This window comes from Hylobates moloch, unplaced genomic scaffold, assembly GCF_009828535.3.
Source record: "Hylobates moloch isolate HMO894 unplaced genomic scaffold, HMol_V3 SCAFFOLD_13, whole genome shotgun sequence".
Classification (NCBI taxonomy): domain Eukaryota; kingdom Metazoa; phylum Chordata; class Mammalia; order Primates; family Hylobatidae; genus Hylobates; species Hylobates moloch.
In genome coordinates this window covers 81680892-81701207 of record NW_026652288.1, presented here as the reverse complement: position 1 = coordinate 81701207, position 20316 = coordinate 81680892, and the positions used below count along the sequence as shown (strand labels likewise).

The following is a 20316-nucleotide window of genomic DNA, read 5'->3' as shown; positions in this document are numbered from 1 at the left end:
ATTATAAAACAATAGTTTATTTAGGAATTAAGTATTTGGGGGCCAGAGTGCCTCTTGTATACATTCTTATTACCTTTATTTTATTTTGTTAAGGTAAACCTCTGTATTTATTTTTAAAGCAGAAAACAAAAATATATTATAGCACAGTTCCTACCATGAAGTAAACACAGAAAAGCTTCTCAGAAATGGAGAACCAGCCATTTGGACAAACAGCTGTGGTTTCCGATGTTTAAAACAATAGCTTTTTTCTATGCACTGTGCTGGTTTTGCATTTATTTTATAAGATATAACTTATGAGAGTGCACTTAACTAAGTTGGTATTTCCCAATTCCTCATGCATAGAAAAATAATGAGTGGAGGGAAATACGCCAAAATTATAAAAGTGATTACCTCTGGGTAATATAATTATGGGAGATTTTTATTTTATGTATATCCCCAATTCTATGATGGGCATGCACTACTTTATAATCAGGAAAAAAAAAAAAGCTTTATAGAATAAAAAGAATGGAAGGAAAGGCATTTAATTTGATTTGCATCACATCAAACAAGCCAAAGAGGCAATCTTAGGTATTAGTATCTGCCCTCAAAACCAGCACATGCTCCAGAAGGGAAGATTTCTCCACTGTAAAATGACTCCCTTATTTCTCCTTTTTTCTATGCTGTACCCTTTGGAAGGAAGCCACTATGCACAGCCCACACTTGAGGAGTGGGGAATCATGCGTCCCTTCTGTAGGGTAGAATAGCTACATAATTTATTTAGAATTCTTCTGCACAGATTTGTCTCCTCTATTTATTAATTAATTCCATCATTTATGTCAATATAGATTCATGGATATAATACTTCTTTATTTTGTTGCTCAAATTTTCCAGTTTTGACCATTGGGAGCTCTTTCAGTTAGCTCCTGTGCCTCTTTGACTGACATGCCTTCACCTCCCCTTGCTTGTTTGTAAATTCCCATTCCAACAGTCAGAAACCTGGCTTCTGCCATCAACTACTGTATTAGTCCATTTTCATACTGCTATGAAGAAATACCTGAGAGTGTATAAAGTTATAAAGAAAAAGAGGTTTAATGGACTCACAGTTCCACATGGCTGGGGAGGCCTCACAATCATGGTGGAAGGTGAATGAGGAGCAAAGGCACATCTTATATGGCGGCAGGCAAGAGAGCATGTGCAGGGGAACTGCCCTTTAAAAAACCATCAGATGTCATGAGATTTATTCACTATCACAAGAACAGCACAGGAAAAACCCACCTCCATGATTCAATTACCTCTCACAGGGTCACTCCCATGTCAAGGGGATTATGGAAGTTACAATTCAAGATGAGATTTGGGTAGGGACGCAGCCACACCATATCAACCGCCCATTTACTTAATTGTGCACATCCAGTATTTTTTATAGTAGTATCAAATTTGTTAACCTGTATCCTCATGGGAAACAGCTTTGTCAACTAGAATGTACAGTGTTTATGTGCAGTTCCTCTTGCCTTTAGTATTACAGACTCCACTCATTTCCAAGGTTACTTAGATCAATGCCCTTTTCCCGCATTTCTCCTCACTGAAGTTGTTCATACATTTGTAATATGGTGAGATTCTCTTATCACAGTTTTTAACATTCTTTCCTGGGAGCTTCTGATCTCCTCAGTGATTTTTTAAAATTTGTATACATTAACTCTTTTTCCTGTAAAGTTCTATGATATATCTGAATAGATTTTTTGTTATTCTATGATAACCACCCAATATAAGAAAATTATTTTAGTACATCCTAGTGAACCCAATTTCATAAAATTGCAAAACTTAACATTGATTGCTTAAGATATTTTAAATATGCAAATAATATCCTGATAGCCAATTACTTATCAATTCACAGAAGAGCTATATTTTTACAATAAACCTGAATGCAATCTCTGTTAGACATTAAACAAAGCCCTTGTCCCAAGATCTTCAGCGATTTAATGAACATTTATTATGTGCTACCTGCATTCCAGGCACCATGCTTGGCACTGAAAATACCAACATTAATGAGATCTGATCATTGCAGGACTGTGTATTGAATGCAGTAGTAGAGATGCCCAAAGGGCAACGTGGAGGCAGAGTGAAGAGCCACCTAAACCATTCCAGTGAGGCTGGGATGGGTTTGGAGGTTCCTGAACTATAGCTTAAAGAATGAATTAGCCAGAGGGAGGCAGAGGACAGAAAAGAATCTTCCAGGTAGAGAGGGCAGGCTAAAATCACCAGGGATTTTCTAGCATAATGTGCATAGGAAACTATTATAAGTTAAATGCTGGTGGAGTTAGAAATTGGGGCAGGATTTTTAAAAAAAAAAATTAGGTTAGCGAGACAGGCAAGAACCAGATAATGGAGAGCTTGTAAGCCACAGTAAGGAGCTTCAAGTTTATCCTGTGGTTGATGGGGAGCTACTGAAGATTGAAAGTAGAAGGGTGACTCGGACTTGGTCAGATTTGTGTTTTAGAGGGCTCACTTTCACAGCTGTGAGGAGTGGATATGAGGGGAAAGGACTGAAGATGGGGTGGCCACCAAGAAAACTGTTATTCAGGTAACAGAGGAAGCAGGTCTGACTAGGACAGGAGAACTTGATTGTACAAGCATCAGCCTGGCAGATGCCACCAAGCCAACTGAGCCCCTGACAATAGCAAAGAATCCCTGTCTGATAAAGAAGAAAAGTAGCTGCCCTCCTGGAAGACTCTTGATAAGTACTTCATTGATTTATTGGCTTTATATCATTTTGTCCCAAACAAGTACTTAAGGCACAAAGGAAGAAAGAAGAGCAAGAAAAAAAAGATGAAAGATACACACAAGATAAACAAATGAGTGAAGAAATGATATTTTGAAAACTATGATTTACCAATCTATCAAGATGCCAGGAATTCCATTTTTTTTCCATGTCTCTGGAACGCTATTAAAAGCTCCTTTCTAGGAATGAAATGTTGAAAATGAAAATGCCTCTTTGGAATTTCTTCCCAAACACATCAGTTCTAGCCCATATTTAGATTCATTCAATCCACTGCTCCAGTTTAGTAATTGCAATGTAAGCTTCTTACTATACATTTTCTTGTCTGGACTCACCCTGCCATCTTTTCACCTGTTTTGGATAAAAATCCTCGAAATATGTCTTTCTCTGCCCCAGAGACATCATAAATCTGGTGTATTTCTTGTTTCTTAGATGGAAGATTCCAGTAATTCTTTGGACTTTCATAAGATCCAAGAGGCCAGAGATATTTGTAAATATATAAGAAACAATGAAAATAAAAGAAAATGATAAAAGTTGCAATTAATATGCCTAGAGAGAAATAAGCCTTGATAACTTTCCTATTTTTAGAAAACCCACTTTAAAAGAGAGGCAGATGCTAAAATAGGAGAACAACAAGTATCGCATTAACAACCAAAATCCTTCTTCCAGAAGCCATGTTGTACTAACCTCAACCTGTGGTGTGCGGTTCTCAATTCCCCCGAGCTCCTAAACCAAAGAAATTCTGTGTCATGCAAATGAGGCATTCCTGATAGAGTGAAACTCACTATGAGCAGTCAGTCATCACTTTTTAAGCCCTGGCACTGTGCTCTGTGCTACAGGACACAGGAAACATCAGTCTGTGTTCTCGGAGTATGCTGAGATCCTGTTACCTTCTCTCATTATACTGTAAACATGATAGCAAGAAAAGAACTGAAAATAAATATACCACCATGCAGGATGATTACAGAGGCTGAATGTTGTTTAAGTTAAACCTCCTAGTTTATGGATGCCCCAATAAGCCAGAATGTTCTTAATAGATATTTCTTCTTTATAGAAGCATAAAGCCCATAGATCTAATGATTATTTTTTGCATTCCTAGTATGTGACAACTCTAGGCTGGGTACTGGGTAATAATAGTGAACAAAGAGACAAGGACTCTGCCATCACAAGCAATGAGAGGGAAGGAGAAAAGGAGAATTCAAAAGATAAGATAATTGCAAATTGTGATGAGAACTATTAAGGAAAAAGGGTGAAGAGAAAAGAAGAGAGGCTGTTAGGATAAGACGTAGGTGATAAGAGCAGACTTCTCATAGACAGTATCATGTAGGATGAATGAGAGGGAACCAACCAAGGCTAGAGTGGAAAGAACTTTCCAGGCAGAGGGAACAGCATGTGTAAAAGCAGATCAGGTTGTCTGCTGCCCAGAGGAGGAGGCAGGGGTCAGGGGAGATCATGCAGAGCCTGGTGACTCCTGGTGCCAACTTCAGTGTCTTTTCCATTTAAAGCCAAACGCTTGCTCAGTCTGGCTACTGGGCAGAGAATAGGTCAAGAGGGGATGCTGCAAAAGTGGGGCCAGTCCAGACATCAACACACATTAAAATTAATATGAGATTGGCCGGGCGCGGTGGCTCACGCCTGTAATCCCAGCACTTTGGGAGGCCGAGACGGGCAGATCACGAGGTCAGGGGATGGAGACCATCCTGGCTAACATGGTGACAACCCCGTCTCTACTAAAAATACAAAAAAAATTAGCCAGGCGTGGTGGTGGGCACCTGTAGTCCCAGCTACTTGGGAGGCTGAGGCAGGAGAATGGCGTGAACCCAGGAGGCGGAGCTTGCAGTGAGCCGAGATCGCGCCACTGCGCTCCAGCCTGGGCAACAGAGCTAGACTCCGTCTCAAAAAAAAAAAAAAAAAAAACAAAATTAATATGAGATGTACTTAAGACCACTGACATGTACACTTAAAATTGGTACAATGGTAAATTTTATATTATTAATATGTATATTTTACCATAACAAAAATAATGAATATGGACAGGAAACAGATATTTCCTAAAGATACATTGCCATGAATGTTGTTCCTTCTCATCTCAGACCAACAGGAGCTCCAGGGAGCAACGAACAGTACAATGTGGGAATGGTGGGGACGCATGGGCTGGAGACCTCTCACGCAGACACTTTCAGCGGCAGTATTTCAAGAGAAGGAACCTTGATGATTAGAGAGGTAAGTTGGTAGAAAAACTGTGTAGAGGAAATGCCATTTCTTAAGTGGTTTTTACATTAAAGCTTTCACAGAGAATTCCTATGGCATGTATTTTAAGCATGGGGAATTCTTGGGGGAGGGAGGACAGACGTGTGCTTCTAAATAGTTGAGTGATTTTAATTGTCTGCTGCGTTCTTTCCTGTATTCTTCTAAGCTTTGGCAGTGTGACTTAGTTACATTAGTCCAAATTCTTCAGTAGGAGCTATGCAAATCAGAATATAGAATTTGGGCCTGAGGATATAAAATTGCAAACTCAGATGTTTCCTACAACAGGAAAACAGAAATGAATGGTCCCTCTGAATAGCATCACTGGCCTTGTTATGTCTCTTCTCCCCATGGTTTTATCTTTGTGGATTTCATATAAAAAATGCTCAATAGTTCCAAGAAATGATGATATCATCTTATCTTGTTAAATTAACATTAAAACAACCATTAAGTTATTTTATTGAAAGAACAAAGAAATATGCAGATCTACTTTAAAAATGTACCTTGGCACTTTGGTTGAATTTTTTTTAAAACTCTAGGAACATCATTTCATTTGGGGGAGTGGCACATGTTCCTTTTCATCTGTCCTTCTGACATGCAGTAATGCCCTACTGTGTCCATGCTAACCAGAAAGACTCTGACAAATTAAAATCAGTCTTTTCTTCTTTTTCACTTCATCATCACCATGCAAGTTTGAGTGCAGATATTTACTTGGAAGGAAAGAAATGGCTGAGAACATTGGGCAAATGTTACCTGACCTCTCCCTGCATGCATCTATAAAATTTTATAAATAATAGCATACAACTTATGAGATGGTTGAGAATACTGAGTTAGTAAATTAAGCATTCAGTAAATGTTAACTATTTTATTTCACTCTCTCCTCAGAAACGAATTCTCCTTTTAGTTGTTATCACCATCCAGTCCTCCCTCTGAAACATAAACATATGTCATCTGTTTTTCCTCTTCAGCCAGGACAGAGTTGGGGAAACTCTAATAGCAGACTTTGCTCTCCAAAAAGGCAAAGGGCATCTCACTTTTGTGAGAAAGAAAGGAACTGTAGTTTTGAGATGAATAAGGCCTTTGAAATAATAATTGGCAGTGGGGCTATAACTGGAAGACTAGTTCACAAAGCAACTTGCTAGAATTTCATTTTATGGCCTTGTTGAATCTTTCAAGTAGCCTTTAAAGAGTCCTTTCACATATGCCTGAAATGAAAAATGGACTTGGCTGCTGAAATTGACATTGTGTAGTGCTGGCATATAAATCTCTTAATGTGGTTAATGGATAATTTCAAGGGAAGTGTAGAAGGCTTCTATCCCTATAACTTACCACTTAGGAAAACATGAGGGAGAATGTTCTGGAGTGAGTTGCTGTTTGACTCTAGATAAAAGGACTCCGATTTCTAATGTGGCTTATGACAGAGTCATACCTCCAAGTAGACATTTGGAGCCACATTTTCAGTTCATTGCCAGCCACATCCAAATGGCTCCATGTTATTTATAGCACTTCAGTATTCTATGACCACAACCTGTCACTTTGAAAATAGCATTTGCGGCTGGGCGCGGTGGCTCATGCCTGTAATCCCAGCACTTTGGGAGGCCGAGGCGGGCGGATCACGAGGTCAGGAGATCGAGACCATCCTGGCTAACATGGTGAAACCCTGTCTCTACTAAAAATACAAAAAATTAGCCGGGCGTGGTGGCGGGTGCCTATAGTCCCAGCTACTCAGGAGGCTGAGGCAGGAGAATGGCACGAACCCAGGAGGCAGAGGTTGCAGTGAGCAGAGATCACGCCACTGCACTCCAGCCTGGGTGACAGAGCGAGACTCTGTCTAAAAAAAAAAAAAAAAGAAAGAAAATAGCATTTGCCAGTGTCTTATAGGAATTTGATCTATTAAGGAACCCAAAATCTTTTTGTCCTCTCAATTTCCAATTCTGCCTTCCTCAAATGTGGGTTTTTTAAATAACAAACTGTATTACTTGGGGTTCTCCAGAGAAAGAGAATATTTACATATGTAGAGAGAGAGAGAGACACTGCTTTATTTTATTATTATTATCAATAATAATAATAATATTAATAATGATATTGGAGACGGAGTCTCGCTCTGTCACCCAGGCTGGAGTTCAGTGGTGCAATCTCGGCTCACTGCAACCTCTGCCTCCCGGGTTAAAGTGATTCCCCTGCCTCAGCCTCCCAAGTAGCTGAGACTACAGGTGCCCGTCCAGCTAAATTTTTGTATTTTAGTAGAGATAGGGTTTCACTGTGTTGCCCAGGCTGGTCTCAAACTCCTGAGCTCAGGCAATCCGCCCGCCTCGACCTCCCAAAATGCTAGGATTACAGGCAGGAGCCACCATGCCCGGCCAAGAGACTGCTTCATTATGAGGATGTAGCTCATATGATATAGAGGCTGCGAAGTCCCATGATCTGCCATATGCAAGCTGGAGACCCAGGGAAGCTGTTGGTGTAAATCCTAGTTGGAAGCTGGGTGAAGATGAGATGAAATGTCCCACTTCAACCAGTGGAGAAGAAAAAGAGGGAGAAAATTCTTTCTTCCTCTGCCTTTTGTTTTGTTCAGGCCCCCAGCAGATTAGATGATGCCCATCCGACTTGGAAAGGGCAATGTACTTTACTGAGTCTACCAACTAAATGCCAATTGCATCCAGAAACACTTACACACCAGAAAAAATGTTTAATCTAGGCACCCCATGGTGTAGTCAAGTTGACACATAAAATTAACCATCATCAAACCTTGAGCTGAAAATTACTAAAAGTACATGTTTAAACAAGATAAATGCAGGTTAAAGTTTATCCCTGACAAAATCAGAACATGAAATCTCATTATAATAAGATTTAGCTTATAGGGTGCTACTAGTACAGTTCTCCAAGATGAACTTTAGAACTCACTCAACTTGTCATCTTGTGGAGTGGACTAGATGGTTCTATAAGAACATACTGTTCTAACACTCATGATCTTGTCAGATGCACAAATTTCCCCTTGTAGTGCACACCCTTATCCCTGTGGTTCTACCTATCCCTATCCTAGAGCCCCACAGGACCACTTTTTCCTCGGTTCTAGAATACACCACAGCAGCTGTGAGCTGCCATTTGTCCATGGAACCTCATCTGCTAGAAGAGGTATTTTGCATTCTCCACTGCTGCCCACACTTTACCAAAAGCAGGTCCCTGTTCTCAATCTTCCTTATCTCCTACAAGCCTCTACTGGGAGTCTATGGACCTTTGTCCACAGCACCTTCCTGGTAATCAGCTGGTATCTTTTCAGCGTTCATCCTCCTCACTGAACCAGAACACTGGCTTGTCATCATGAAGGCTCTTTTGGTTATAAGTAATGAGTAAAAGAACCCACTTAATACAGAGTAAGCAAAAAAAAAAAAAAGAAAAAAATTTTTAAGTGGGGAGAGGGTAGGTATCAGAAATAGAGGAGTAAAGGAAGATTTAGGGTATTTCATGGAAGGAACCCGAGGGTAAAAGTGAGCTGAGCCTCTTTGAAGGACTGGAACAGACAGGAGCTCAGGCAGCTTCTCATGTGCAGGTCTCTGGCTCTCTTGCTGCCTGTCTCTCCTTACCCTAATCCCTGCTTTCTTCCACATTTCTTCTTTTTTGTTCTCTCTCTTCGTAGACGAGCTTTCTCTCCCTCTGCATGTTCCTGCTCTCACCTCTCCACTTCCTCCATTGCAAGATACTCACCACGTCCCAGTTCAACTGCCAGCAGAAACTGACCCATGTCTCTCAGGCTTAATAGTAAATTCCAGTGGGAATCTGGTCCCTCTTGGCTCAGGCATCCACCCCTGATTCAATCAGCTGTGACCAGGAGTAGGCCCCCTAATACAACAGTGCAGCCCAGAGCACCTGGGCTCTGCCATAGACAGCTGGGTTCAAACCACTTAGAACCCGTGTCACTCAGGGCAAGATAATTGATGGAATGTCATATATAAAGTGTTTAGCACAGTACTTGGCATGTGTTGGTACACAGAACATCTTTGTGCCAATCGCCACGGGAATGGTGAGAGATAAAGATGAGATATTATTGAGGTTCTGTTAATGAGGTTCTTAAGGCTGTTGCACATCTGTCTCTGTGTTTCCAGTACAGTACTTGGCACACAGAAAGTGTTTAATAAGAAGGTGCTGGTGGAGTGAACAAAAGGGTGATGACTCAGAAGTGGGCAGATGCAGAACATGCTACTGGATTCCTTTAAGCTTCTCACCATCTGAGCCACTTCCCCTTGTTAGCCTCTCTGAGTCTTTCTTTGATAACCAGTGTGTCTGCATCAGTTTTTGGCTTGAGAAAGAGTGCTGCTGATACAAGAGAGGCCAAAAAATTCTAAAGAGATGACATGTGATTTATGCTAAAGAGAAGTTTGGGGAAAATGTTTAAAAGCTTTTCAGTATTTGAACAGAAGTTAAAGGAGAAACTGCCCAGTACACATAAAATAGCACACAATAAGATGTATTAGGACTGAACTTCCTAAATGTCATTTAGAAAAGGAAATGCTCAACTCTGAGAATAGGCACTAATACATGCTACTGATGGCCACTGTGACAAAATGAATCCAGAAAATGCTCCTCTCCAGGACAGCTCGTAGTCCAGGAGCAGGTTGCCAAGAAACACAAAGGACACTATGCTTTCCAGTTATCTCTCAAGCTTCCTGGAAACATCAATTACATGCACCATTACAGGAGCTTGGGAGTCTGTTTCATCTAAACAAGAAAAAAGAAAAAAAGAAGTGCCTCCTTTCACTTCCAGCCAGAGGCAGGTACAGAGAACTGTAATTGCAAATCCATGACAAGCTCCAGAAGTAAAAAGCCAGGCTGGTGAGATGGTCAAAGAAACAGCATGAAACCTTGCACATGCCAGTAGAATGCTTTACACTTAGTAGGAACTAAAAAATACTGTGTCAATGAATGAATGAAAGAAAAGGCAGAGAGGGAAATCATCACTTAATCAGATCTGCTCTAAGAATCCTCAATGAGCCAGTTGCATAAAAGTTAAAAAGTGCAACACTAGTCAGGTCTACAATGTGGGCACTGGCTTTTGGAAACCAGAGTTGTCTTTTAATCCTGCCTTTCCTCCCTGGGGATTTTTGGCAGAGACTGCTCTCCAGAGCAATGGCTTCCAAACTTGTTACGTCATGTAATCCTATCAGTAAAAACTGTAGAGCACGCCACCTAATACAGTGTATTTATTCACAAGTCATACATTTTTTTCTACTGCACTGACATTATATACATTATAAAATACCTTTGGCCAGGCATGGTGGTTCACACCTGTAATCCCAGCACTTTGGGAGGCCAAGGCAGGTGGATCACAGGGTCAGGAGTTCGACACCAGCCTGACCAACATGGTGAAACCCCATCTCTACCAAAAATACAAAAATTAGCTGGGTGTGGTAGCACATGCCTGTAATCCCAGCTACTCAGGAGGCTGAGGCAGGAGAATTGCTTGAACCTGGGATGCAGAGGTTGCAGTGAGCCAAGATTGCACGCCACTGCACTCCAGCCTGGGCTACAGAGCGAGAGTCCATCTCAAAAAAAAAAAAAAAAAAAAGAAAAAAGAAAAAAAGAAAAACCTTTAAAGGACGTTAAAAAGAGATACTAGAGGTGATGTTTCAAATGCTTTGCTAATTATGATGACTTTATTTTGTAACTGCCTACATCACAAAGCACCACAGTTATTTACTGAGACATAAACATTTATGATAGTTGTAAATCCATATTTTCAAATAGTATTCTAGATCATGTCAATATATTTGGAACTCCTGTCAGATCCGATTAATCATTGTTTTGACCTTGTGAATGACAAAGAGCCCTGTGAGTTAAGTATGGTCTCTGCCCTTTATTGGAGTACTCCACACACACTGCTGCTTTTCAGCAACATTTTAGGTCATTTATCTGTTGTGTGGGTTTGTTTCATTGTAACCTGGTAATATGATCTGTAAATATATGTAAGTGGCAGGTGCATACAGCACAAGTACTACAAAAGAGTTTACAAGTGTGGGCCCTGCTCAGTCCCTCCCTTTTTGTAGCATCTCCCTCTGTACATGGTACCCCCATGCCATATGTGACCACTGTCTGTACCTCACGCAGGAACGTAAGGCTTCAGGCTCAACCCATAAACTAAATATTGGCAAAGCGTAATTTCTTTTTTGTTTTCTTAAGCAAAATAGAAATTTGAATATCACCTTCTCACGCCCTAGTGGGTTGATTTGGAGCCCCGTATGCCTATGCTGTGTGAGGGCTGGTGTCACTCTGTGGCCTTTTTCCCCCCTCTCTAACTCCTCCCATGTGCTGTGCTCCCTCAGACGTCTGGAGAAAAGAAGCGATCTGGCCACAGTGACAGCAATGGCTTTGCTGGCCACATCAACCTCCCTGACCTGGTGCAGCAGAGCCATTCTCCAGCTGGAACCCCGACTGAGGGACTGGGGCGCGTCTCAACCCATTCCCAGGAGATGGACTCTGGGACTGAAGTAGGTGCTGGGCAACAGCTGACGTGACAGTTCTGCTGTCCTTCCTGGGGTTCTAAAACCATGATCTCTTCAAGAATGAGGCTTCGCCAAGCTCCTTGAAACTTGTTTGGTTGGTTTCTACTATAGAGCTACTTATGCAGATACTCAAATAGAGAAATCATGGAAGCAGAGCAGTGAAAAATTCTCAGATATCATCTGAACCAATACCTGTTTCTACGGATGAGTGTACTGAGGTTCACAGAGGTTGAATGACTTGTCCAAGACACACAGCTGGTTTGTGACAGATCTAAGACCAGGACTGGGACCTCCAGTTCTGATGGAAACTTCAGGCTACACAGATTTCAAGGCCAACAGTTGAGGTTTATATTCGCATTAATTTAGTCAAACTAAGTATTACTTAAGTAAAACAAAGTTTAAATGATTTGTTTATGAGAAATAAAATTTAATAAATAGATAAGTTCTTAAAGTGTTCATCTTTCATAAATTCAAAATTGTGTGAGAAGGAAGAAACTAAGCATTACCTTTCCTGTATAGAAACAGTCCCAGCGAAAAGTCTGAATAAACACAATCTGTAGGTAGTGCCCATAAACGCTGATGACTGACACCAGTTGGATGAGTTCACAGTGTGTGGTCTTGTTTCATTAACAGTCTTGTCAATCACACGTAAGCCCCTAAATGTGTTTATAAAGCACATGTACTATTATTTTTGACATTGTCCACACACTAAGTTTTTATGATGCACCTTTTGAATTCTAAAGTTATAGAGTAGATGAGCTTTGCATACCCCAAGGAAAAGAACACAGTGGTATATTGCAAAGCACAGCATCCTATTGTAATTTCATGCTGTGTGGGCATTTTCTGCCTGAACACCTCTCTTGGTACCAAGGAGGACACCATAAGATTGAACGCTGGTTCAAATTCTGCTGCTGCCCCAGCTCTATGTGGAAATGTTAGTGCCTGCCCTACCTCTTTCACAGACATCTTCCAAAGATCAAAAGAGAACGTGTACGTGAAAGTGTTCTATTTGGTAGGGGGAATTCAGCCTTGAGGAGGATGAAATCGTTTTGATTTCATAGGATGGAGAGAAAATCTTGAATTAAATCAGATTAGATCTTTGTGGTTTTCTCCTTATATGTTTAGAGGTCTTGGATGGTGGTTTTATTTTTAAATTAAAACCTAACAGTAAAACTAAAGTGAAACAACCTTTAGCTAAAGATGTTTATCCAAAAAAGATGTGCTTATTATGTTGAATACAGATGTGTTCGTGATGTTAAAGGACAAGAATAGAAGAAATGGACATGACTGACATTGCAGCTTATTCAGCAAAACTCAAATTTAGAATATTGTGACATGAAACCCTGATATTGAGTTTACTGTGCCCTCATCTCCTTCTGACATCATGTTTTCATGGTGCCATTCAAACCCAAGATTCATTTTTTAAAGTAAGCCTTCAAGGTACACTGCCCACAAACCTAATATCCTCATGAAGTCCCTAAATAAGGATGTAAATGTAATTAGTCTTTTAAGGAAACTATCATGGGAAGGAAATATCTTCAATTCCAGCATAAAATCATCCCTGAATTGAAGATTTTAAAGCTTTTAGAGCCAACACCAATTTACTTGCATCGCCAGGCCAGAGTAGAAGGGCTCAAAGCTCTCCTCCCCAAGAAAAGCCCCTTGGTTTGACTCTGTTCAGGATAAAGTACTGCTGTGTAGGCTTCCTTACTTAGTTTATTGCCAATTGTGTCAGCTTTTCATATTGATCAAGTAGTCAATATAGGAGATTGCTTTTACTGAAAGAGAGAGGTAAGCTCTGTCACCACAGTGATCTTACAGATTTTAAGGTGCCACATGTGGTCCAAAAAGTAGTTTTCTCACTACAATTCTTGCAGTCTGATAATTAACGAAGTCCTATGAATGCGCGATGGCTAGTGAGTAATCAATACCAGAAGAAGCTGGAGACAGGCACGCACTGACTAGAGTGCTAGAATGTGAACACCTGAATACCTTGAAGAATCTGTGATCATTTTACAGCCCAAGCACAGTATTGTTAGCATTGTTATTCCTGCAGTATTTATCTGCTCTTCTTAATCTTCTTGCTTATTGATTAGTATGGCATGGGGAGCAGCACCAAAGCCTCCTTCACCCCCTTTGTGGACCCCAGAGTATACCAGACGTCTCCCACTGATGAAGATGAAGAGGATGAGGAATCATCAGCCGCAGGTAAGCAAGAAGGGGCCAGTGTTTAAAAAACAGCTTCGTCTTCCTTTCTAGTATTACCTGATAAGGAAATTAATCCTCAGTTCAGTAGTTAAGCTGATTACTGCTTAGATCCTATCTTAAAAGGAAGAGTTTTTAAAATTATTATTTCTGTAGGACTCATAAAACAAATGTATTACTTTCCATTTTTTTTTTTTTCCATCTCTTCTATTTCGTTTCTGGTAGACCCACGGGTACATAGGGACCCTAGGAAAAGCTATTCCTCAGTGATCTCTGAACATAACTGTTTCCCCAAAACAATTTCTGGGTACAATGTTTTACACACATTAGGCACTTAATAAGTGCATGGTACATTGTGTTGAGTTCCAGGTGTGTGCTACCCACCACAAAGATCGGGCTGATTTAAAGGAGAGTCTTGCTTTCTAATCTTCTTCAAGTAATTAATCATCAAAGTCAGCTTAGGACAGTTTTTCAGTTGATAAACTGGAATTTTAAAAAGTAGATCTTTTTTGCCTATATTACAAGAGTGGGGATGGTGTATTTAATTTGGGACTTTCTAGACTCTGCAAGTAGTGTCTATAAGCCTGTTTTGCTAATGAATAAAAGATTGCTTTGATGAAGGACTTAAGACTTTATTCTACTAAAACAAAAAAAAAGTGTAAAATAAGGAGAGTTTCAGAGTTTCCTTGCCTTTACTGTAATTCAAACCAAACAAGGAGGAATCACAGTGTTTTGAAGCCCCATCTCCATAGGTTATCTTTTAAGATGTCACTGACTTCTCTGATTCTTTTTCTCAAAGCTCTGTTTACTAGCGAACTTCTTAGGCAAGAACAGGCCAAACTCAATGAAGCAAGAAAGATTTCGGTGGTAAATGTAAACCCAACCAATATTCGGCCTCATAGCGACACACCAGAAATCAGAAAATACAAGAAACGATTCAACTCAGAAATACTTTGTGCAGCTCTGTGGGGTACGTTGGTGTTTTTTGTTTGTTTGTTTTTTTAATAACCACTCATTAATGAACTGACCCTCAAACATTAAAAGCCTGTGGATCTTGTCATCAGAAGAACACTGGTTGAATCCTGGGTATTAGAGACCTAACTGGGACTATCTTGACCTCAGGAGAGACCAAAAGGAGTTTTATATGTAGAAATAGCTGATACCCTACTAGCCAGGATGACGAGATTAGATTCAGAGCAACCTTGTCACACAATAGTGATAGGCTAAAGCCAACAAGAGAACTAGCTACCACTTAATACATTGAGTGGGCAAGGCAAAGCCTATCATCTGATCAATCAGAGGCGATTTGTGTCTGGCACTTTGTGATATACCCCCATGTTCATTCTCCATGATCCATACCACATCCTGCAAGGGGAATATGAGCATAAATAATGGCATAAACCTTTATTTCAAGCTGAAAAATCAGCCCAGAGTATTTTGTGAATTACTAAAGGTCATAACCCTAGCAATAACAAGATAAAACTTGAAAAGAACAAATAATTTAATGAACTTTCCCTTTTAGTTTAAAACATCAATCTGTATTTCTGGTGAAAAAGATCTGCAGGTTTTAGCTGACCTCAAACTCAGGAGAGGCATGATGAGATTCTATCAAAGTCTTGGTCTGTGTTACTATAAACATCTCATACAGATTAAGGAAGGACATGTCCCCTGTGTACCCACTGAAAATACTAGGCTTGGATTGGGGAACCATAATTTTAAAAGGCTGAGAGCATTTGAGATGTTAGCGGGGAAGAGTGTGAAGCCTAGGAACCATTTCATGATAGAGGCTCTGTTCTCTGGAGAAGAGACAGAAGAGAACAAGATAGCCACATTTAATACTGAAAGGATTAATATATGGGCAAAAAAGCAGACATTTGTGTTGATCAGAAGATAGAAGTACAAGATGTAAGAGAAGTTAGAGAGTTACATGTTCATGAATAAAGTACACTGCTCAATGAGCCTCTCAATGTGTGTGTGTGTTGAGGGGTGGATGATAAATTTCCCTAGCAATAAATTTTTAGGATTACAACTACGCAGACAAAGCCACTTACATGCTTGTGCTTCTGTAATAGGGATTACTGCATAGGTGTTGGGCTGCACTAGATTTAGAGACCTGAGAAGTCCCTTAAAGTGAGTATGTCTGTGACTCTCCAGCTATTAACCCTTCTCTTGAATGGGTTTGTCATTTCCCTAAAAAAGAGCAAAAACTTGAGGGTATGGGGCATAAGATAGTTACGTTTTGGTTCAAGAAGGAGAAAGGGCCTTTCTTCCAATGGAGTGTGGAAATGGAAGTTCCACTGTATATTGAAGGTGGGTAGGCTAGAGATCACTCCATAGGGGTGGAGGTGAACCTTGAGGAAGAAGAGAAGTAGATTTATAGGGAGAGCCAAGAAAGAAGTGGTTTTTCCAGGAAGGGAATAAAGGCAAATTATGCTAGCTTCACATCTGTGCCTAAGGCTCCTATTGACAAGGACTCTCTGCATTAGGTAGTAAATAACTAGATATATGAATGCTGCTAACTTTATAAAAGAAAACTGTAATTTCATTACCAGAAGTACAATGATTTAATTATTATGTCAGAACTTCTACACTCATTAGTTTATATTTACCTATTTGCCCATTAGTGTATATTTACAAGTCACAGTTTCTTAAATTTTATAGGGACTCTCGATGCAGAAGATTAAAGTTCGTGAAAAGTCAGTCTTAGGGTGCTTCTTAAATTTACAGGTGTAAACCTTCTGGTGGGGACTGAAAATGGCCTGATGCTTTTGGACCGAAGTGGGCAAGGCAAAGTCTATAATCTGATCAACCGAAGGCGATTTCAGCAGATGGATGTGCTAGAGGGACTGAATGTCCTTGTGACAATTTCAGGTATGTTACTAAGATGATGAGTCCCCCAGGTCCATACAGCGGGAAAGGGATCCACCTCATTTCTGCAGAAACAGTTAGTTCTGCCCTTCCCAGCTAACAAACAACACAATAAAGTATAGCAGTATAGCCAGAGTAAGGTTGCCCACATTTTGTAACACTGGGAATTCTGACCTCCAAAAAGAAGTCTCTCACCTCTGCATTAAATCTGAATTAGGCAGAGACACACCACAAGGCTACATATTTATAGCTCTTTACCTCTGTCAAGACTCAGCAAGGATCTTCAGATGTTTTTAAGGTTTCTGCACTCCAGTTATTACCACATACAGACAGAATATCAAAATGCAGGCTTCCAAGAGGAACATTTAGTAAGCAGAAATTTCTCTGGTCTCTTCCCTCAAAAATTCTCTTGCTTATAGCCCACTGATGTTTTGGCAGGTGCAGCTGACACACTGAGTGATCAAGTCTACAAAAAGATTTGAGTGTGGGAATCATTACTGCTATGCTCTGTAGCTTTCTGATTCCCAAAAAGAGCCTTAAATAGGAAAAAAAAAAAAAAAGATGGAGCCTAAAGTGAAGGCCTTGTAACAAGTTAAAAATGCAACCTAAAAGAGGGTAGTTTTCTTGAAAGTTTTCTTTTTGGTATTTGAAGGAGTTTAACGAGTAACACCCGTCACTTCCCCTCCCATTCCGTCTAGTATGGAACCAACTTGCTACTGCACTTTATAAATCACCTGGGGAGATGTGAAAATCCAGGCTGCACCCCTAGACCAGAGTCAGAATCTCTGGGGGTGGGGTTTAGGCATCAGGAGCTTTCATAGTTTCTGATGTGTTTCCATTGTACAGCCAAGTTTGAGAACATGGATTTATGCTCAACCATTGTTTCACGAAGAGACAACACAGGGATGCTGGTTTGAACTTTCCTCAAGTTCAGCTGTACTTCCATTTTGACAAAATGCTTTTGCTTGTCACTAAACTTCCTCTTTCTTTTACCTTTCCACTGATTGCTCAGTTTCATCTCTTTTTATTCTCCCCAAATAAGGTTAACCAGGTAAATTCCTTTTGTATTACCATTTGAGTTTAATCCCGTGTAGTCTTTTGTTCTGGTTAATTGCTTTCCTGATTGCCATACTACCAAATCAAAATGAAAACTGCGTATCTGCCAGTCAGCTACCAAAAGTGGAAATGCAACCAGAAAATTCACATTCAGACTTCATTATGTTGTTAGTGGCACATCTTCATTCTTAACAGCGTAAGCATTTCCTTTTCTCATGAGGCACAGATAAGGAAAGGAGAAAATGAAAATAGGAGCAAAAGATTCTTGAACTAACCTTGGATTCATATTGGCACAGAAAGGAGGAAACACTGGCTCTCGTGTCCATCCTAGCTACTGTGATCAATGTGGATTCTAGGCCTTTGGTTACAAAATTGAATACTGACCACACCATGATTCCCTTAGTTTAGGTGATGAATGCGCTCTCCTGTCAAATGCATGTGCAATGCTTTACTAAGTTCTCTTCTGCTGGTATGTATTCATCTATAAAATATAAAACATTTTTTTGGGAGAGGCCGAGGCAGGCAGATCATTTGAGGTCAGGAATTCCAGACCAGCCTGGCCAACATGGTGAAACCCCATCTCTACTAAAAACAAAAATTAGCTGAACGTGCTGGGGATGGCACCTGTAATCCTAGCTACTTGGGAGGCTGAGGCAGGAGAATCGCTTGAACCCAGGAAGCAGAGGTTGCAGTGAGCCGAGATCATGCCACTGGACTCCGGCCTTGGCGACAAAAGCGAAACTTGTCTCAAAAAAATAAATAAATAAAACATTTTTAAAGCCTAAGATAAAGAAAAGTAAGTATCCAAAAAACAAAACCCATAGAGCTAAATTTATCATTAGTTAGGAAGAGTCATCCCAATGGACATTTTATCTGGTGCAAATAATCTAATGGAAAATATCAAGTTTTGCTACTTGTATACTCTTCAATATTGTCTAGATATTTTATAATCCTATGAATTCTTTATTCCAAGATCACTTTACCAACGGGAACTTTAAGTTTTCAAGTTTGCATCCTTTTTTTCCTTTTCTGTTTTTGTTCAGTATTCCTTTCAGTGACTTCAACACCATAAACCACCCAGTATAATTTTCTGAACCCATATTATCCTCTTGTTTGTTATTAGGTTATACGGTGAAGGAAAGGCAGGTGCCAAAATGCCCAGTTGCCGACACTTCTTCATGTGATTGATCTAGAATGTTCTGGAACTCTGATCACTCTGTTGAAGAGTTAGCTCTTACTAAGTTCAGCAGACACTGCTTTGCATTGGGAAGAGAGAATAAGAGCAGCATGCTCAAATAAGAAACCACCTGAAGATAAAAGACATTGTAATTTTGTGATGTGTCTAAAACACTTAGAACTCTTTTAACCATAAGTTTTAGCAGAAACACCCTTTTAATGACAAAGTGCTGGGGACACTGGTTATTATGCCTTTGTACACACACACACATAAATAAAATAAAAATAAACAGAGGTGGGGAAGGAAAGAGAGCTGTCACAGCGATTTGAAATTAAACCTCTATTATTTCAACAGGAAAGAAGAATAAGCTACGAGTTTACTATCTTTCATGGTTAAGAAACAGAATACTACATAATGACCCAGAAGTAGAAAAGAAACAAGGCTGGATCACTGTTGGGGACTTGGAAGGCTGTATACATTATAAAGTTGGTAAGTCTCAAGACATGGAATTATAAGTTTGGTCTGTTTACTCAATCAGACTTATTTAGTTAGGTTTCACCTAGTTTTTTCTATCAGATTGATGACGCATGTGTGACCAGCTTCAGATGTTGCTGGAACCTTCAGCATTATTTATATTTTTTAAAAGCCAGATTGATGAAACTGAAAGAGTGCATTCAGAATAAAGTCCTAGGCTCCAGTTTGAACATTCATATCTGCTTTCTTCCAAAGACTCATTAAAATGACAAGAAAAGAATAAAAATGCCATAAGCCTATGAGGACAGTGAGACCAAGAGACGAGAAGAGATGTCAGTAAAATCGAAAGAGTAGCTGAGTGACTGGAAAAAGACCTAGAATACCAGGAAATTCTGAATTCTGAATCTGCAGTGAGGAAAATGATCAAAATCAATCCAACAGAACCCGGAAAGGCCGAGGAACTAAGGCCCCAGGGGAATCTGAGGTGGAAGTGGAGGTGTAAGGTGGGACTGAAAATAGAATTGTTAGAAAATTCATGAGCAGCAAGTCTTCTAGAACCCATTCTCCACCTCTGAGTAGTTAGGCCACTACCTTCCTGTGCTGCAACAGAAGATGAAAGGTTTGCACAGCCAATCTCATGCTGGGAATACTTGTGAAAACACACACATACACATCCCTCTAACCCCTATTTAGCTCCCAAATAGCCATGCCTATACTCCCTAGGAAGAGAATGAAAGAAGTGTTTTTGGAAAAACTAAATGGCCAGAAAGAAAAGATGTACAGATACTAACATTTGAAGTGCCATGAAAAAAGCTTGCTGCCTAACTACCCTAAAGATAAGCCCGTCTATACCAAGGAGTGGAGAAATTCAAAAATATGAAGGAAACCTAAACAAATAGAAAGAAAGGACATTAGAAGAAACAGGGATAATGAGGAGTGGAAGAAAATGTAAAAAGAAAGAAAGGAAGGAAGCAAGAAACTATAATAGCTTTACAGAGATTAGAAAACTTTTCTATAAAACAAGAAAAGGGCTGTTAAAA

At 40.0% G+C, this 20316-nt stretch overlaps 1 protein-coding gene across 4 annotated transcripts in view; it reads left to right on the top strand.

The window, feature by feature from the left end:
* Window positions 1-20316, top strand: part of TNIK (TRAF2 and NCK interacting kinase) — a 128528-nt gene that overhangs the window by 91406 nt on the left and 16806 nt on the right. For all 4 annotated transcript variants that reach the window (XM_058426962.1, XM_058426963.1, XM_032174002.2 and 1 more), the window contains 6 exons: window positions 4846-4975; window positions 11317-11481; window positions 13593-13704; window positions 14501-14671; window positions 16429-16572; window positions 19157-19291. In XM_058426962.1, coding sequence (XP_058282945.1) covers window positions 4846-4975; window positions 11317-11481; window positions 13593-13704; window positions 14501-14671; window positions 16429-16572; window positions 19157-19291 — 857 coding nt within the window. The remainder of the gene's footprint in view (window positions 1-4845; window positions 4976-11316; window positions 11482-13592; window positions 13705-14500; window positions 14672-16428; window positions 16573-19156; window positions 19292-20316) is intronic.